This window comes from Trichosurus vulpecula, chromosome 2 (assembly GCF_011100635.1).
Source record: "Trichosurus vulpecula isolate mTriVul1 chromosome 2, mTriVul1.pri, whole genome shotgun sequence".
NCBI classification, from domain to species: Eukaryota; Metazoa; Chordata; class Mammalia; order Diprotodontia; family Phalangeridae; genus Trichosurus; species Trichosurus vulpecula.
The window spans coordinates 178,276,390-178,296,595 of NC_050574.1; the positions used below are offsets into that span (position 1 = coordinate 178,276,390).

General features: G+C 36.1%; 1 protein-coding gene across 1 annotated transcript in view; it reads left to right on the forward strand.

Moving 5' to 3' along the window:
* The window catches only part of RNF17 (ring finger protein 17), a 131,285-nt gene that overhangs the window by 26,193 nt on the left and 84,886 nt on the right, over positions 1-20,206 (forward strand). The window contains exons 6-12 of the mRNA XM_036746300.1: positions 467-567; positions 1,843-2,014; positions 3,542-3,618; positions 3,847-3,921; positions 12,209-12,513; positions 14,616-14,702; positions 15,708-15,866. Of these exons, the coding sequence (XP_036602195.1) occupies positions 467-567; positions 1,843-2,014; positions 3,542-3,618; positions 3,847-3,921; positions 12,209-12,513; positions 14,616-14,702; positions 15,708-15,866 (976 nt within the window). The remainder of the gene's footprint in view (positions 1-466; positions 568-1,842; positions 2,015-3,541; positions 3,619-3,846; positions 3,922-12,208; positions 12,514-14,615; positions 14,703-15,707; positions 15,867-20,206) is intronic.

The following is a 20,206-nucleotide window of genomic DNA, read 5'->3' on the forward strand; positions in this document are numbered from 1 at the left end:
CTTGTGTATGAAATGGGCTAGATGATCTCCCAAGTTCTCCCCATCTTTACATGCATGATCCTCAATAATCTGTGAGTTATGTTGTCTGTATAAGAAGTACTGAAAAGATGTCACTAAAGAGATGTTTGACTCAAAAAAAAGGAAGTAGGTTGGTCGTGTGATGAGAGCAGAGAGTAACAAACTGCCAGAAGGTTAAATATTTCATGGATGTATTACCTTAGAGGTCTCTACTACATTGGATATACCCTCTATAAAAAGATTTATAGAAAATCAATTTCTACAGCTTAAAGTATAGGCAAGTTGTGATCTGCCCTGGTAGTAGAACCAAGTGCCCACGCATCAGTGGAGGTAAATCTACTGATCTAGGAAACAGCAGTTGTTTACTTTTTATAATGATTTTGTGAAAGACTTGGCCTGTGTGAAGATAACTTGTTAACTTTACAAATATTTTTAAAAACAAAACTAGATGCTGGAATGCCTACAAAACCAAACAAAGCAAGAAACAGATTGCCTTCTAGAGGTTCTTGAGGAAAAATTTCATCAGCTTTTTGCTTCGCTCAAGTCAAGGTAAGAAATTTTAGAACATTCAATTGGTCAAAATACAAGTTTTTAAAATTAAAAGGATGTCTTGACTGAAGAAAAAGAAATTGTCATTGTGATGTTCACCTTTAGTTCGATGTGTCATCGTATGTCATAATTTAAAGTGAGTACACTTATTAGAAGTCATACCTGGTCCTTGATGCCAAGAATAACCTCAGACAAGGAGAATGCATATGTCAAGTTCTGATGTATTCTTCTTTCCTTATTCTTTTTAGCCTTTTTCAAAATAAGTTTGTATTGACCTCTTTTGCTTTTGCATTGCCCAAACTTCCCCCACATAGTCGTCCTCCTCCAGTTACCTAGAGAACCATTCCACATAACATAATTTATTTCAGAAAAGTGGGGGGGGAAGAAAAAATAAGAGCAAAACTGAAAAAAATCTCTGTGTTCTATTCCACAGCTATAGATACTCTCCCCTAACTCCCACAGCTCTCTGTAAAGGAAGGAGGGTGGTGTTTTCATTTATCTTTAGAGCTGAGATTATTCTTTGTAATTTTGCAACATTCATTTTTGATATGTGGTGCTCATTCTTTCCACTTACCTTATAGTCTTGTATATTCTTTTCTTGGCTCTGATTACCTCATTTTGCATCATTTCATGTCTTTCAGTGCTTCTCTATTCTTCATATTCACCATTTCTTATAGCACAGTAATAATCTATTAACATTCACGTATCATATAATTTGTTTATAGTCATTCTCCAGTTGATGGATATCTGCTTTGCTTTCCAGTTCTTTGATATCACAGAAAGAGATGCTCTAAGTATTTTGTATTTTGGCCTTTGAAAAACGTATTCCCAATTTATTTTTTAAAAAATGAAAAAACAAAAACACGTTCCCTTGTTTTTGACTAAGGTCTTTAGCTTAGCAGTGTGTTTAAAAGGCTGAGTTCCTAATGAAACCTACAAGATGTGTGGAGAGACAAGTATACCTTCCAATGTGTTAAGATACTGTCAAATTAGAAACTGTATAATATGGATTCTAATGCCTTACATTTGTATAAGGCTTTATACTTTTCTCAAAATTGTTTTTCCCTTGGGTATAAATTTATAGTAGAAATTGAGTGCATCATTCAAAGGAAACCTTTATAAAGGCATAAGTAATTTAGAGGAATAATTGCATGATATGGTTGTTAGCAGCATCTAAAAATGGCATTCTCAATGTAAACTTTTAAAAAATCTGACACAGCTACTGAAAATTAAAATAAATCTAAATGCATACAAAACTTTGTATCTTTACTGAAGGAAAAGAAGTCTGCATGAAGAAGTTGTAAGAAATACAGAGGACTATTTAGGCAATATCATAACGGCCAAAAAATACATTGAAGGGAAAAAAAATGATTTGGATGCAGCCATGAGAATAGCAAGAGAATTAAAAATGGCACCTTCCCTAAGAACATATTGTGACTTGAATCAGGTAATTTTGAGAATTCATGGAAAATTAAATATTTTGGTGATGATTAATTTTGCATATTTTTTCCCACTGGGGGTTTGGGAACATGATTTCATGAGTAAACACAAAAACGAAGTCAATCAGAAAATCAGACAGCAAGCATTTATTAAGCACCTAAGTTTAAGACACTATCCTAAGCCTTGGACATGCATTTTTTAAGGCTTGTTACTTTCCAGGTACTGTGTTAAGCCATTAGAGACAACAAAACAAATTCAAAAATAGTACCTGCCATAAAACTTATATTCTACTGGTGCAGTCAACAGATTAATATGTATTTACACAAAATACATGTGAAATAGATTGTGATCTTAGCTTTTATCCTGGAACGTCCTGCCATTTGCAAGTTAATCTATATTCTAAAAATATAGATTATAAAACATTTAACCTTTGTTAGTGTTACTGAGCAAAATAAAAATATTCAGTATACTTTCTTAGGCATTCATATAACCAGCACACCCAGCCCACAGTCTGTGGATACATTATAACATTATTGGGAGCACTGACTTTTGACCAGAAGAAACAGGAAAAAATCGTGTGTGTGTGTGTGCGCGCACGCATTCTTGCCCTGTCATAATAAATGACTGTCATTTTGTCAATTTTAGGAAAATGTGGGAGGGAAAATTTGAGGGGGATTAGAATCGGTACCTACAGGGAGGAAAGTATGACTTTATCCTCTTAACACTAGTCTAGAGACCCTTTCATTGTCTTAATGTGCCAGGAAAGAGATGTCTCTAGGCGTATACTTTTCACTATCAGACAGCAGTGGTTTTGAAGTGGGGAGGATGGAGACATAGCCTTTTGAGGTTCCCTTGACATCTCAGTCAAAGAAATAATTAAAAGTTGCTGGAACACCCTTATTCCCTTATCCTTTTCTTAATTTTATTTTTAACGTGTATATTTGTTTTGTTAAATTGAATTATAAAAGGGCAGCTGGTGGCTCAGAGTACTAGACCTGGAGCCAGAAAGACCTGAGTATAAATCTAGCTTCAGACATTCCCTAGCTGTGTGACCCTGGGCAAGTCATTTAACCACTGATTGCTTGACAAAATGGATCTACCGGAGAAGGAAATGGTAACCCACTATAGTATATTTGCCAAGAAAAACCCAAATAGTGTCACAAAGGGTTGGACCCAACTGAACAACAACAAAAACTGAATTAAATTCCTTTAACTTCCACACCTAGGTCATAAACTTAGGAGTGTTGACTGTCTCACATTTTTTTCATCTCCTTCAGTACCTAACAGTGAATTGTATATATTAAGCACTCAGAGAATACAGATTTGATGATTAGCTGTGCTGGCTGTCCCCATCAGAAGGTAGAATAGAAGGTAGAGGGCAGGGTAGAAGGTGGAGAAAAAGGTAGAAGGCCTCTAATTTTCCTTTGGAGATCTTATTTCTGTTTTACACTTTTCCCAGAAAACATCCACATTTCTATTTCAAGAGAGCCACCAGACTTCATAAATTACTTATTGTTATGCCTTTTAATTACAGATTATCCGCACTTTGAAGTTGGCATTTGAGACTGAATTGTCAGAAGTGGGTTCTCTGAAATTCAGAAGCTCTCTCAGGTAAATAATGTTTTAGAAGAGCAACAGCTATTAGATATTTTAAAATGCATTCTAGCTGAGTTTAAATTCAGTCAGAAGTGATATTCCAAACTTTGGGGGTTTTTCCAAGTAACTTAAATGTAATTATGAGAACTAGGAACTATTATTTTTGTCTAAGTATTGGCCACTTATTTGTTGTTTAATCTGATCAAATTGATTAAAGTCCAACACTTATACTTTTTTTTATAGGTTAAAAATGAATTGTAATGAAATTATCTGTATGTTTAAAAATATGGGGAAGATTGAATTTGAAGACACTTCGAAGTAAGTCTTTTACTTTAGAATGGCAAAATAATTGTTCAGTCTGATATGGCCTATTCATAGAATATGCCGAAAATTCACGTGAAATGTGAGACATTGAAAGATTTATGAATTCATCATCTTTTGAGGCAGCTTAGAGATGCAGTGAATAAAGTACAGGGCTTGGAGTCAGAAGACTTTAGTTTTAATCTGTGTGACCCTGGGCAAATCACTTAATGTCTGTTTGCCTCAACTTCCTTGATTATAAAATGAGGATAATAGCACCTACTTCATATGGTTTTTGATAGGATTAAATGAGAAAATATTGGTAAAGTGCTAGCACAGAACCTAGCACACAGCAGAAGCTATATAAATGCTTATTTCTTTCCCCTTTGTGATTCTTGTCTGTCTTTACCAATAAATACACTCCCAACATAATGTGATAGAATACTGGAAATTATTTTATAAATAAAAATGCACTAAATTTTATTAATGCTCTGAATCTAGCAACTTTAAAGATCCTTTGTAAAATATTACATAATTTAAGGGGTAGCTAGGTGGTGCAGTGAGTAGAACACAGGCCCTGGAGTCAGGAGGACCTGATTTCAAATGTAACCTCAGGCACTTGACACACTAGCTGTGTGACCTTGGGCAGGTCACTTAACTCCAATTGCCCTGCCTTCCTCCCTCTAAAAATATTATAGAATGTAAAATGCCACTAGAGAGAGTGAGAGTTGGAATATCTGGGTTAGATAACTTCACATATGGGCTAGAGATCCTGGTAATCATGACTTCTGGCCCCCTTATTTTGGAGATGTAAATACCAAGTCCTAGAGAATCAAGAATACACTAATAATGAGAATTTCACATTACAAAGTCATAGGTAGTATCCACATAAGCATGAAGATTTGAGGATAGAAAAAGGAAACAGGGTCCCCTCAAATTGCAATAACTACAGCCCATCTGTAAAGTTAACCCTACGTGTGTAAATGAATACTTAAAAATTTGCAGTCAAAATCACCAAAGATAACCCCTTATTTAACATACTATTTAAATGGATTCATTAGTGAATTTTAAAGGGCAATGCAGTTTTCTTAGTTTCTAATTTAATTTTAAAATTTTTTATACTTACAATTTAACATACTTTTTAAAAAAAATTTTGACTTGCAAATTCCCTCCCTCCAGCCCCTTCTCCACCCATTGAGAAGGCGAGCAATATATCAATTATACATGTGAAGTCTTGGGAAGCATTATCATATTGGCCATATTGCCAAAAAACCAAAAAAAGGCAAGAAACAATAAGTGAAAAAAGTATGCTTCAGTCTGCATTCAGAATTCATCAATTCTCTTTATGGATGTGGATATCATTTTTTCATTGTGAGTCCTTTGGAATTGTCTTGAATCATTGGCTTGATCAGAGTCAGAGTAGCTAAGTAGAGCTGAGCACCGTCATTGTATTGCTGTTACTGTGTGCAGTGTTCTTCCCAGGTTTTATGAAACCACTCCTCCCAGCATGTCTTATAACACAGTAATATTTCATCACAATCACATACGACAGTGCATGCAGCCATTCCCCAACTTATAGGCATCCCCTCAATTTCCATGCCACCATGAAAAGAGCTGCAATAGGTATTTTTGTGTAAGTACTTTTCCTTTTTCTTTGATCTCTTTGGGATACAGACCTAGTAATGATATTGCTGGATCCAAGAGTTTTATAGCTCTTGGGCATAGTTCCAAATTGTTCTTCAGAAGGGTTGGACAAGTTTACAGCTCCACATTAGCAACCCTATTTTTCTATATTCCCTCCAGCATTTGTCTCTTTTTTTTTTCCCATGTTAGCTAATTTGGTAGGTGCGAAGTGGTACCTCACAGTTGTTTTAATTTGCAATTCTCTAATTATTAGTGCCTTAGAACATTTTTTTCATATTGATGACTTTGATTTCTTCTGAAAACTACCTGTTCATATCCTTTGAGTGTTAATCAATTGGAGAATGGCCCTTATTTTTTTTAAGTAAATTTGGCTCAATTCTTTATCTAAGAAATAAGGTCTTTAGCCAAAAAAAAAAAAAATTGCTGTCAACTTTTTCCCCCTCATTGCTGCTTTCCTTCCAATATTGGCTGCACTGGTTTTGTGTAAAACCTTTTTAATTTCATGTAATTTGTGTTAAACTTACTAATTTCATAAAATTATCCATTTTACTCCTATGATCCTCTGTCTTTGTTCCTGAATTCTTCCCTTATCCATAGATCTGACATGTAAATATTTCTATGCTCCCCTAATTTGCTTGTGCTATCTCTCTTTATGCTCAAATCATGTACCTGTTTTGACCTTATTTTGGAATACTGTGCAAGATCTTGGTCAGTGCCCTATTTAAAGTCAATAGGAAAACAGTTACTTTAAGAAAAATCTCTGCCTCTCTTGTTTTAAAATCTAAGTGAATAGAGAAAACGTAAATCCTGATCAAGATCTGCAGAATAAACAATGTTCTGCCATAAGGAAATAAAATTAATGGCTTCTATTTATAAATCAATTGGAACTTCAAAGAATAACTACTTTAACACTATTCTTACTTAACACCTCCACCTTGAAATTTTTCCTGTGTCTTCCCCCAGATAGAGTTCTCTTCTAACCTTTCTTATTGATTAACTATGATAAACGATAGGCTCTTTTATTTAAAATCAAAGAACCTAACATTCAGAAAATAACTTAGAGACAATATTTTGCTGAAGAGAATACTGAAGCTTAAGAGAAATGACTAGTCCAAGGTCATATGGCAAGTTAATGGTAACTAGAACTCAAGTCTCTTGACTTCTGTTCTTTTTCCTATTAATTGTTCCACTTACGACTAGGCAGTTGACATGAAGAAATAAGCCAGAGTTTTTCCAGAGACAGAAAAATCCGTCTTTTCTTTTTTTCCTTTTTTTTAATTTATTTTTTATTTTTAGTTTACAACATTCAGTTCCACAAGTTTGAGTTCCAAATTTTCTCTCCCTCCCTCTCCTCCCCAAGATGGCATGTAATCTGACATAGATTCTGTATATACCTTCACATTAAACTTATTTACATAATAGTCAAGTTGTAAAGAAGAATCATAACCAATAGAATGAATCATGAGAAAAAAGAAACAAAACCAGAAAAAGAAGGACGAATTTAAAAAAAGAGAGTTTGCCTCAATCTGCATTCAGACTCCATAATTCTTTCTCTGGATGTTCATAGCTTTTTCCATCATGAGTCTTTTGGAGCTGTCTTTGAACCTTGCATTGATGAGAAGAGCCAAGTATGTTAAAGTTAGTCCTTACAGATTCCATGTGTCTGTAGTCATGTATAATGATCTCCTGGTTCTGCTCCCCTCACTCAGCATCAGTTCATATAAGTCTTTCCAGGTTACAATGAAGTCCATCTGTTCCTCATTTCTTATAGCACAATAATATTCCATTACATTCATATACCACAATTTGTTTAGCCATTTCCCAATTGATGGGCATCCCCTTGATTTCCAATTCTTTGCCACCACAAAAAGAGCTGCTGTAAATATTTTTGTACATACCAGTCCATTTCCAACTTGTATGATTTCTTTGGGATATAGCCCTAGAAGTGGTATTCCTGGGTCAAAGGGGATGCACATTTTTATAGCCCTTTGGGCATAGTTACAAATTGCTCTCCAGAATGGTTGGATCAGTTTACAACTCCACCAACAACACAACGATGTTCCAGTTTTTCCACTTTCTCTCTAGCCTTTATCATTTTCCTGTTTTGTCATGTTAGCCAATCTGACAGGAGAGATGTACCTAAGAGTTGTTTTGACTTGCGTTTCTCTAATCAATAGTGATTTAGAGCATTTTTTTCATATGACTATAGATATCTAATTTCTTCCTGTAAAACTGCCTGTTCATATCCTTTGACACTTTCTCAATTGGGGAATGACTTGTATTCCTATAAATTTCACTCAGTTCCCTGTAGAGATGAAGCCTTTATCAGAGACATTGGTTATAAAGTTTTTCTCCCAATTTTCTGCTTCCCTCCTAACCTTTGTTGCATTGGCTTTGTACAAAAACTTTTCAATTTAACATGATCAAAATTATCCATTTTGCATTTTGTAATGCTCTCTATCTCTTGTTTGGTCATGGATTCTTCCCTTTCACATAAATCTGACAGGTAAACTATTCCTTGCTCTCCCAAGTTGCTTATAGTTTTGACTTTATTTTGGTATACGCTGTAAGATACTGGTCTGTGCCCGGTTTCTGCCTTACTATTTTCCAGTTTTCCCTGCAGTTTTTGTGAACTAGTGACTTTTTAACCTAGAAGATGGATTCTTTGGGTTTATCAGAGAGTAGATCGCTACAGTCATTGACTACTGCATCTTGTGTACCTAACCTATTCCACTGATCCACCACTCTGTTTCTTAGCCAGTACCAAGTAGTTTTGATGACTGCTGCTTTATAATACAGTTTAATATCTGGTATGGCTAGGCCACCTTCCCTAGCATTTCTTTTCATTAATTCCCTAGATACTGTGGACCTTTTGTTCTTCCAGATGAATTTTGTTATTTTATTATCCAGCTCTGTAAAATTATTTTTTGTTAGTTTGATTGGTATGGCACTGAATAAGTAATTTAATTTAGGTAAAATTGTCATTTTTATTGTATTAGTCTGAACTAACCATGAGCCACTGATGTTTTTCCATTTATTTACATCTGACTTTATTTGTATGAAAAGTGTTTTGCAGCTGTTCATATAGGCCCTGTGTTTGTCTTGGCAGATAGACTCCCAAATATTTTATAGTGTCTACAGTAACTTTAAATGAAATTTGTCTTTATATCTCTTGCCATTGGGCTTTGTTAGTAATATATAGGAATACCGAGAAAATCTGTCACTTCTAAGAGATAATTGTTGGTTTCTTCCTGGGTTGTTTTAGCTCTGACACAGTGTTTTGACCTCTGGACATGTCAATCTAATTCAGCAGACACTTAAGTCTGGTTTGCGTAGAATGAGATGTTAAATGAGATAAAAATTTGATATGGCCTGTGTCTTCATAGACTGGAAGCCATTGCAAGTGTCTAAGAAAGTGAGACTGAGGGCCTGCACTAGAGTAATTACAGTATGAATAAAGGAGAAAGATTGCAATTGATGGACTTGGTAAATGATTGGATATCAAAGGTAATCCAATTGTATAAATTCATGATAGGTGGGCGGGTATTAGTGGTCACAAAAAATTATGTATTTTACTTCATAAATGTATTAAGTGTAAAGTAGTGTTGTATGAGGTCCTAAAACTAGGAGAAAGGTCATCCTCTAGGGCATGGCTTCTTAAACTTTTTCCACTCGGGACCCCTTTTCCCATTTTGGCAGCTGGCATTGTGTGACCTAAGGGCATGCACAGTGCAAAGTGCACATGCTTCGTGTTCAGAACCAAGACTACAGTGAAGTTGCAGAATGCAACATTGACAAGCAATGCCAGAAACACTTCAGATTCATTACACGCTTGAGTTTTAATTAATTTTTGGTCATTATGAGTTAAGAAACCTCTTACTGCTGCCAAATTTTTCGTGACCCCGTATGGGGTCATGACCCACAGTTTAAGAAGCACCAATCTAGAGTAGAAGTGTCAAATTCAACCTTGAAAGGTTGCCCAAACCAGATTAAAATGTAATTGGGAAATATTTAGTAAAATACAACACAATATAGATAACATTTGTGGTTTTTTAAGTCAATATGTGGCTCTGCTTGACTTTAACAACTTCAATATAGGGGGATGGGTAAATAGGGCATTTAAGTTCTGTAGATAGAAAGGAATTCAAAAGATTGAGAAAATGGAGTTATAAATCATCTTGAACAAAAATATGGATGCAAGAGAGCACAGCACTGTTTTGGATCAAGTTATTAGACCTTTTTAGTTAGAGCAAAGAATGTGTGAGGGGGAATGATAGGAGTTTAAGACTGAAAGCTAGAGTAGTAGCAAAAAAAGTTTGAATTCAACTCAGAAATAAGGAGTCAACTAACAAAAGTTTGAACTTTTTTTTAATAGAGGGTTGTCATGAATAAATTTCTACATACACATTTTGGCATTTATCTGAGGACTGGGTTGGAAGAGGAGACAAAGCTCTGAAAAGAAGCCGTTGTAAGAGTCTGAGCAAATGGTACTTGAGGGCTTGTGTTGGGGTGGTTACAGTATAAAGGAGAATGGATGCCATTGACAGGACTTTATAAAATGATTGGATATCAAAGCCAACCCAAAGATTGGTAGTGAGGTCTCTGGTAAATGATGAAATGGAGAATTCCTAAGGGGTGTTAATTGCTATAACAAGGACATGGAGGAAGCAGAAGTGAACAGGATCAAGAATGGCAGAGGTAGATGTGTTAACTTTAGAATGATGAAGTCAGAATGAAGGGCACATTTAGAGAAAAGATAATGAGCTCGATTTTGACGTAGTTCAGTTTGATAGGACATCCAGGTAAAAGTGCCTTGTGGGCAAAGGGAAATGTGAGTCTGGAACGTGGGAGAGAAGTCGGTGCTAGAGATAAAAATCTGGATGTTATCTACAGAGAGTTGAAGTCATGAGAGTAAGTAACATTGTGGAGGGAAAAGGGTGTAGAGCAAGGGTGGGGAACCTTCAGCCTTAAGGCCACATGTGGCCCTCTAGGTCCTCAGGTACAGCCCTTTGATCCAAACCTCACAGAACAAATCAGGATTTATTCTGTGAGGTTTGGATTCAAAGGGCTGCACTTGAGGACCCAGAGGGTCACATGTGGCCTGGAGGCTGCAGGTTCCCTACCCCTGGTGTAGAGAAACAAGACCCAAGATAGACCCGTGGAGGATGCTCACCTTAAGGGGTCAGAAAGATGATGTGTCCAGGAGGCAAAATAGTATTTAGAAAGGTGGGGGAGAGGTACCTTGGAGAGTTTTGTGTCCCCAAAACTTTGGGAAAGGGTATTCAGAAGGATGATGTGGTCAGCTGTCAAAAGTTGCAGAGAGGTAAAGGAAAAATTTTACTGAAAAGAGGTCATTTGGTTTGGCAATTAAGTCATTAAGCTTTGAAAAAACAGTTTGATTCAGTAGACTGGTGTAGTTAGACCTCTTACATAGGATGAGGAGAAAGTGGATGATAAAGTTGAAAATCCAGTATGGACAACTTCTAGTTTTCCTTTAAAATTTTTTGGTTAACAAGCATTTATTTTTTTTTTCTCCTAACTCTTTTTTGTCCACCAATAAAAAGAAACAAAAGCTGAACTGGTAACAGATCCATATAGTCAAGCAAAACAAATTCCCACATTGTTACGGGTAACTCCAAGAAGTAAGTAATGACAAAAAGAGTTGAGGGAATACTTTTTTTTTTTTAAGAATTGGGGAAGATTTAGGAAGTTTTTAGGTAGATGTTGAAAAGAATCCTTGGCAAGGGAGAAGTTGAAGGTTCCTAAAGGGTGATAAAGGCAGGTAGGTAGTACAGAGGATACAATACTGACCCTGAAGTTAGGAAGACTCACCTTCTTGAGTTCAAATCTGGCCTCAGACCCTTCCTCCCTGTGTGACCCTGGGCAAGTCACTTAACCGTGTTTGCCTTAGTTCTCATCTATAAAATGAATGGAGGAACGAAATGGCAAACTGCTCCAGTATCTTTGCCTAGAAAACCCCAAATGGGGTCTTAAGGAGTTGGACATGACTGGGGGAAAGAAAAAAAAGATTGAGTAACAATAAAAGGGTAATAGATAATTGCTATAGCAAGCACCTGGAGGAAGCAAATGGGAATGGGATCAAGGATGGCAGATATAGGTATTAGCCTTAATTAGTAGGGATATCTCCTATGACTGAAAGGGAATAATTCTTAGTAAGTTATTGTCAGAAATGTATTTCGAAGTAGAATACTTCCACGTTTAGTTATTGACAATATTCTTGGGAGTATTTGTGACAAATTTTTAATTCATAGGCTGGCTTCCTCTCTCTTGCCTGACTACCTGGGATTATTCCCCTTCCTTTCTGCCACACTCCAAGAAAATGACTAGTTGCCGTGTCTAAGAATATATGTTTTGTATGTGTGTGTTTTGCTTAAACTGAATCTACATGGATTTTTTGGTAACGCTCACCTACTTTCTTCGGTCTAGGTGAAGATGTGTGTGTAAAAATTTATTTTCTCTAGAGTACTTCTGATTTACTTCTTCCTGGACCCTGGGGTACCTATGCTACTGTAGGGCTCTCTTAGAGCTATCTGAATATTAAATTTATCATGAAAAGGAAATGATTGCCACATTAAATGAGCATGAATAAATGGCATTAAAATGCATTATCCTAAACGTCTTCTTTATACTTTCCAAACAGATTTCATTCTGAAGACAATGAAGGCACTGGACAGGATGTTCATAAGCATACTAATAAGAAGGAATCTTCAAATGGTGACGCATACCTGTCTGTAGAAAAGAACAAGTTTGAAATTGCTGCAACAGATGATGAGGCACAGCCCCTCGTACAGCATGAGACTGGTGACTCACGTTTAGAAACAAAGAATACCCAGCACCAAGATGAGAGAATATCTGTGTCTTCCCCTAAAACTGTTTCTGTTTTACCACAAATGGGATCTAGTCCAGATGTGATCATAGAAGAAATTATTGAAGAGGATCAAGAAAGTAAGTTAAGTGGAATTAAGTTATCCAAATAAAAATTCATGTATGTGAGGGAAGAGATAAGCCTCCAGACTTATCTTTCTTATTCTATTGACTGGTTTCCTACTGACATATGATCCCAAACCTGTTGTGTCTGTCAGTCGTTTGTTTTTTTTTCTTCCCTGTCCCTGACTTCTGTTCCCTCTTGGCACTTTTGTAGCCAACTCTATTTTCATTGTGGTGATAGCTAAATGAGTTCGTCTGATATGTTATTTATAAATGTGATTGGTTTGATAAAGCATTTGGAAAAATTAGTCCATGTAACTTAGATGTACCATACAAGGTGGGACTAAAATGGTAGTAGTTTTTGTGTATCTTCTGCTGTAAGTCTAATTTCTTAGTGACATCTCAAAAACCCTTGTAGAAATGATTCAAGTTAAATTCTTCTGATTCAAAGACTTTTACCATTTGCCAATGAATATGTAAAACTTATTTCACAAGATGTAAAATGCTATACAATTAAATAATTGCGATATTAGGCTAAATATCTACCATAGTCTGCAGTCTTGTTTACATTTAGCACCTTGCTTAAAGATAGGCAGCATGGCCTAGCGTGGAATGATTTTGTTGACCATGACCAATTTTGCTGCCTTCTCTCCTTTTCTTACCCTATCTACTGGTTAGTCTATCTTGCCTTCAAACATGCCTAGATCTCCCCTGTCCTTAAAAAGACTTCACTAGACCATATTACCCCCTCAACTTCTTGTCCTACATTTCTCTTCCCTTTCTTAGCCAAACTCTTTGACAAAGCTTTTTAAACATCAGGCCTCCACTTTCTCATTCACCACATACCCCATACTGCTGTCTTCAAAGTTACCGGTGATCTCTTAATTGCCAAATCTGATAGCCTTTTTTCAGTCCTCATCTTCCTTTAACTCTCTGCTGTGTTTGATGTGGTTGACTTCCTTGATATTCTCTCCTCTTTGGGTTTTTGTGACAGTGCTCTTTCCTGGTTCTTATCCTTAGCACTCCAGTCTCTTTTGCAGGCACATTATCAGTATCATGCCACCTAATTGTGGTTGTATCCCCAAGATCTTGTCCTAGGCCCCTTTCTTTCTCTGTGCTATCTCAGTAACTTCATCAGCTTCCATGGATTTAATTATCTCTATGCAGATGACTCATAGATATCTGGTCTTATTCTCTTCCTTAAGCTTCAGTCCTGTATCACCAATTGCATGTTGGACATTTTAAACAAGATGTCATACAAATATCTGAAACAACATGATGAAAGCTAAACTCATTATCTTTTTCCCCCAAATGTCACTGCTGCCAAAGATTTTTTCCTTAAATGCAAGTCTGTCATGTGAAGGCCCTTTCTCTCTCCAATTCAGTGGCACTCCTTATTGTCTCTCTCATCAAATTTAAACTTTTCTGGTTAGCCTTTGAAGTCTTTCACAAAACATCCACAACCTCTTTCCAACCTCATCAATTATTATTCTCCCTCTTGCACTTTATGATCCAGCCAAATTGACCTTCTCTCTTCCTCACATGTGACGTTCCAGTCCCATTTCTATAACTTTGCAATGACTGTCCCCAATACCTGGAATCATCTCCCTCTTCACCTCAGAGAATCCCTTTATTCCTTTTAGATCTAATTCAAGCACTATCTTTTACATGAAGCACTTTCTGATCACCCCAACAACTAGTACCCTTCCTCTCAAATTACCTTGTGTTAACTAATTTGATTTATTTATATTTTCTTTATAATCTGTATGTATGTACATATATCCTTTCTCTGAAAATGAAAGCTTCTTTCAAAGAGCAATTGTCATTCATTGTACTTGTATCTTCAGTGCCTAGCACAGTTCCCGGCATATAGAAGGCATTTAATAATATGCTTATTGGTTGGTTATTTCAAAATGACATTGAAAAGACAGAAACTTTTGGTGATACTCTTACTGCCTTTAGAATGCTTTAAGAATTTCTGGCAAGTTGAGAGAATCTATCATTCCATTACTTTTTGATGCAATGTGTCTTGCCATTTCAGGCATAACTTTTAATATCGTATGCTATTGTCATCATTAACAAAATTAATACAATTGCATTTATTTCTTATTTTGGTGAAGCATACTTCGTAGAGCATATTATGGAGGCTCCTAGACATCAAAAAAAGCCTTTGCAGAAAAAATCGGTACCTTCTGGACTGAAAGCAGGTAAATTGAAACAAGTACATATATCTGACTTTGTGAGATTTGCAGTATGTTTTTTAACACCTCATTTATCTAGCATTTTTTCAGAAATAAGGTGAATTATAAATTCTAAACTCTATGAAGCCATTTTTAAATGAAAGTCTTTCTGACTTCTTTCTATTTTTAAAGTATAGGCAGACAGACATGGCAACACTCACCTGCAACCCCAGCTACCAGGGAGTCTGGCAGATCTCTTGAGCAGGAGTTTTGAACTGAAAAGAGCTATGCTGAGCAGGTGTTTGCACCTCAGTTCAGTATCAACCTTTGTCCAATCCCCATGCCCCCTACTTCCCACAAAATTATAGATGATAGATGTATGAATAATGCTAGTTATGTACCAGTAATGAGAAGAAAAGGCTAAGTTTCATGCATTGAAGCAAAATTAATTATAATCAGTGTTATCAGCCTTTAAAGCTTTTGCAAGTTCTAGGAATTCCCTCAAATTACTCAACCCAATCTTCTACATTTTCCTCTTCTGTTTAAACCTTCAGTTCGTCAAAGGTCAGCGTTAGAGAATAAGAGGTTATGTTTTGTTTGAATATTGTTTTTCCTTTTTGTTAAATTACCAGTATTGCAAAAGTATTGCTTTCTGTTGTTAATTTCTGAGATCACTAGGCTTGCTTAGAGGTAACCTGGAACAGCAGTTAAACCACCACATCCAACCTTGTTTTAAAGGAAAATGTGTTCTAACTTCTGAATAGCTGACTTAACAAACTTTGGGGATAATGCCTATTGGCAAATTGTGAACAGACCATATTTTCAGAGGCCTGAAAAATTCATTATTCTAAGTGTTCCATGTGTTTTGACCAAAAGCCTTTTCTGTTTTAACATCTTTTAGGAAGCCTCAGTGTTCTAGAAATTGGAATGTTGATTTCTCTAGGAAAATGTCATTCCAATTTATTCTTTGTAAGGGTCATTAATTAGAACCTAACTTATTCACTTAGATTGTATGATGATTCTCTTCTGCAGGTTCTCTAGAACTAGTTTTTGTGAGCCATGTGATACATCCTTGCCATTTTTATATTCGGAAGTATTCACAAAGAAAAAATGCAACAATATTGGAAAAGAAGTTGAATCATTTTTGCAACAAGAGTCCATACCTCAGTCCTTCAGATATTTTGGAGCTAGGTAATTAAGAAATATCACTCAAAAATGTTAATATTTTGTGTCGAGGATACTTCAGTATAGCAATGTTGACCTGGATAGGTAGAAGAATCTCTGAATATAATGGTTTTGCTCCTGAACAGCAGGAAGGAGATAATAGTCTCATAAATGTTATTTTGTTATATTTATATAAGTAGGTTAATTAAACACATCCTATATACTTGTAAACTTTTTAAACGATACATGACTTTGAAAAATTATTAAATGGGCAGGGGGAATATAACATTATTCAACTTTTTAGGTGAAGGAAATATTCTTGGAGATAAGATGACTAAGTGGAACCTACAACAAAAAACAATTAGTAATTTTATTGTCCTTTTGCTTATATAGCAGTTATACCGTGACATGCTTTTTGGATTGCTCGTAGGTATTTTCCAAGTAAAAATGTTGACTAACTATGGCCCCTTAATTTTAAATGCACAAACTAGGATTACATATAACAGAATTTGTAGAGAAGGAACAGAATTTTATTTTGGGAGGGAGGGGAGTTATTTTCAACATTTGTTTATTTTTTCATCTTTTAACATTCTTTTTAATTTTAGTTCCAGATTCTCTCTCCCTCCAGCCCCTCCCCCACCCATTGAGAAGGCAAGCAATATGATGCCCACTGTACATTTGAAGTAACGCAAAACACATTTCCATATTAGTCATGTTGCCCCCAAAATGCAGTAAAAATAAAGTGGAAAAAATATGCTTCAGTCTGCACTCAGTTCATCAGTTCTCTCTCTGGAGGTAGCGGTTTTCATCATGAGTCCTTTGGAATTGTCATGGATCATTGGCTTGAACAGAGTAGCTAAGTTTTAATCTAAGATTTGATAGCTAACATTTGATCATTGCTACAGTACTGCTGTAACCCTGTACAGTGTTGTGGTTCTGCTCACTTTACTTTCCACGAGTTCATAAAAGTCTTCCCAGGTTTTTCCTGAAACTGTCCTGCTCGTCATTTCGTAGAGCATACTAGTATGTCATCACAATCATGTACCACAATGTATTCAGCCATTCCCCAACTTATGGACATCCCCTCAATTTCTACTTCTTTGCCTCCACAGAAAGATCTGCTGTAAATATCTCTGTACAAATAGGTCCTTTCTCTTTTCTTTGATCTCTTTGCCATACAGACCTAGTAGTGGTATTGCTGGGTACAAGGGTATGCACAATTTTGTAGGTCTTTGGGCATAGTTCCAAGTTCTCCAGAATGGTTGGACTAATTCACAGTTCCATCAACAGTGCTTTAGTGTCCTTATTTTTCCACATTGCCTCCAGAATTTGTCCTTTACTTTTCTGTCATAGTAACCAATCTCATAGGTTTGAGGTAGCACCTCAGAGTTGTTTTAAATTTGAATTTCTCTATTAATTATTTAGAGCATCTTTTTCATATGATTATTGATAGTTTTGATTTCTTTTTCTGAAAAATGCCTCTTATTTTACCATTTATCAATTGGGGAATGACTTATTTTTATAAATTTAGTTCAGTTCCCTGTGTATTTGAGAAATGAAGTCTTTATCAGAGGAACTTGTGTGCAAAATTTTTCCCTGTTTTCCTTCTAATTTTGGTTGCATTGGTTTTGTTTTTGCAAAAACTTTTTTAATTTTATGGAATCTGAATTAATTCATTTTACCTTCCACGACCCTCTCTATCTCTTGTTTGGTCATAAACTCTTCCCTTATTTATAGATGTGACAGATGAACTATTCCATGCTCCCCTGATTTGCTATGATAATCCCCCTTTACGTCTGTCATGTAGCCATTTTGACCTTATCTTTGTATGAGACTTAGGACTATGCCTAATTTCTGCCAGACTGCTTTCTAGTTTTGCCAGCAGTTTTTGTTAGCTAGTGAGTTTTTGCCCTAATAGCTGGGATCTTTAGATATGTCAAACACTTACGTTACTGTGGTCATTTATTTTTTTGTATTACATACCTAATCTATTCCTTTCATTCACCACTCTATTTCTTAGCCATTACCATATGAGACTTTTTTTATGATTACCACTTTATAGTGTTATTTGAAATTTGGTACTGCTAGGTTACTTTAATTTTTTTTCTTGATTCCCTTGATATTCTTGACTTTTTATTCTTCCAGGTAAATTTTGTTACTTATTTTTCGAGCTTTATAAAAATAATTCTTTGGTAGTCTCGTATTGAATAAGTCATTTAGGTAGACTTGTCATTTTTATTATATTGGCTTGGCCTACCCATCAGCAATTAATATTTCTCTAATTGTTTAGCTCTGTCTTAAATTATTTGTATGAAAAGTATTTTCTAATTGTGTTCATATAGCCCTTGAGTTTGTCTTGGCAGGTAGACTCCCAAGTATTTTATATTGTCTGCAGTTATTTTAAATGGCCTTTCTCTTTCTTTTCCTGCGTGTTTTGTTAGCATATAGAAATGCTGATGATTTATATGGACTTATTTTATATCCTGCAACTTTACGAAGTTAATTGTGTCAACTAGATTTTTAGTTAATTCTCTCAGGTTCTTTAAGTAGATCGTCATATCATTTGCAAAGAGTGATAGTTTTGTTTCCTCATTTCCTATTCTTTAGTTTATTTTTTTTATCTTACTACTATAGTTATGATTTCTAATACAATATTGAATAATAATGATGATAAGTGGACATCTTTGTTTCATCTCAGATCTAATTAGAAAGGCTTCTAGCTTATCTCTGTCATAGATAATGCTTGTTCTTAGAGGAGAAGAACTGCTCTTACAGTTGACAAGGCTTCAGTGAGTTGAAATTGATAACATTAGGCCCCCAGAAGCAGTTGGCCACAGAAGTTTTCCCAGGGAAACAAATAGCAAGAAAGACAAGAGGTGATGGAGAGCAAACAGGCACCTGCACTAAATGCCAATGTTTGTGTTTCTGCCAGGGCCACATAATTCTTATTCATACTTGGTGCAGACTGGTCTCCCTCTTAGGACAGATGATGAAGGGGCTTGACTAGCATCTCTCCACTCTCCCAAGTTATAAAGGGAAATAAAGTAATTTCTTTAAAAAACTGATAGACTTTAGTGTGAAAACAAAGAACAAAAAAGCTCTAAAGAGACAGGGAGGGAATCTTGTCTTCTATCAAGAGGTGGGAGAAAGGGAAAGAAGATCACTGAACATTTGCAACTAAGTAGTAGTAGCTTTTCCAGAAAAGGAGGCAGCTAGAGCTTCTTCTCTGAGGAGCAAGTTGCTTGTGTTTCAAAGAATGATAATCCACAGTGCTTTTCAATAATTAAATTCAGTAAACATTTATTAAGTGCCTACTATAAACCAGGCACTGTGCTAAGTGCTAGTGATACAAAAAAGAGGCAAAAGACGGTGTCTGTCCTCAAGGAACTTAACGTTTAATGGGGGAGATAGCATACAGATATTTACAAATTAAGCTATATGCAGGATCAATAGGAAATAATTCAGTAAAACACTGGAATTAAGAGGGGTTAAGGAAAAGCTTCCTCTAGGAGATGGGATTTTAGATGGGACTTAAAGGAAGCCAGGTAAGTTAGAGCAGAAGAGGGAGAACATTCTAGGCATGGGAGACCAGAGAAAACTGTTTGGAGCAGAAAGATATAATGTCTTGTTCATGGAAGATCAAACATGCCAGTATCACTGTATCAAAGAGTGTGTACAGGGGTAAACTATGAGTGGAAAGATGGGAGGGGGCTAGGTTATGAAGAGCTTTAAATGCCAGTCAGCATTCTGTATTTATTCCTGAAGGTAATAGAGTTTGAGTATGGGTGTGATGTAATTAGGTCTGTGTTTTAGGAAAATCACTCTAGTAGCTGAATGGAGAATTGATTAGAGCCAGGAGAGATTTGAGTCAGACCTACCAGCAGAATATTGCAGTGGTCTAGGCATGAAGTGATGAAGGCCTATACCAGAGTAGTGATGGCACTGTCAGGAGAAGAGGGGGTGCATTTGAGAAATATTGTAAAAGTGAAATTGACAGGCCCTGGAACAGCTTGGATATGGGGTGGTAATGGGGTGAGAGATAATGAGAAATCCAGGATGACTTCTAGGGTGCATACCTGAGGGACTGGGAATGTGGTGTTGCCCTCTACAGTAATCAGGAAGAAAAGAGGTGGGAGGGTTTAGGGGGAAAGATAGTTCTGTTTTAGACATGCTGAATATAAGATGTCTATTGGACAGTCATTTCAAGATGTCTGAAAGGCAGTTGGGTATGTAAGATGGGAGGTCAGCAGGAAAGGTAGATTTGAGAATTTTAAGCATAGAAATAGTAATTGAATTCATGGGAGCTGATCACATCCCCAAGTGTAGTATAGAGATAAGAGGACCCAGGACAGAACTCTGAGGGACAC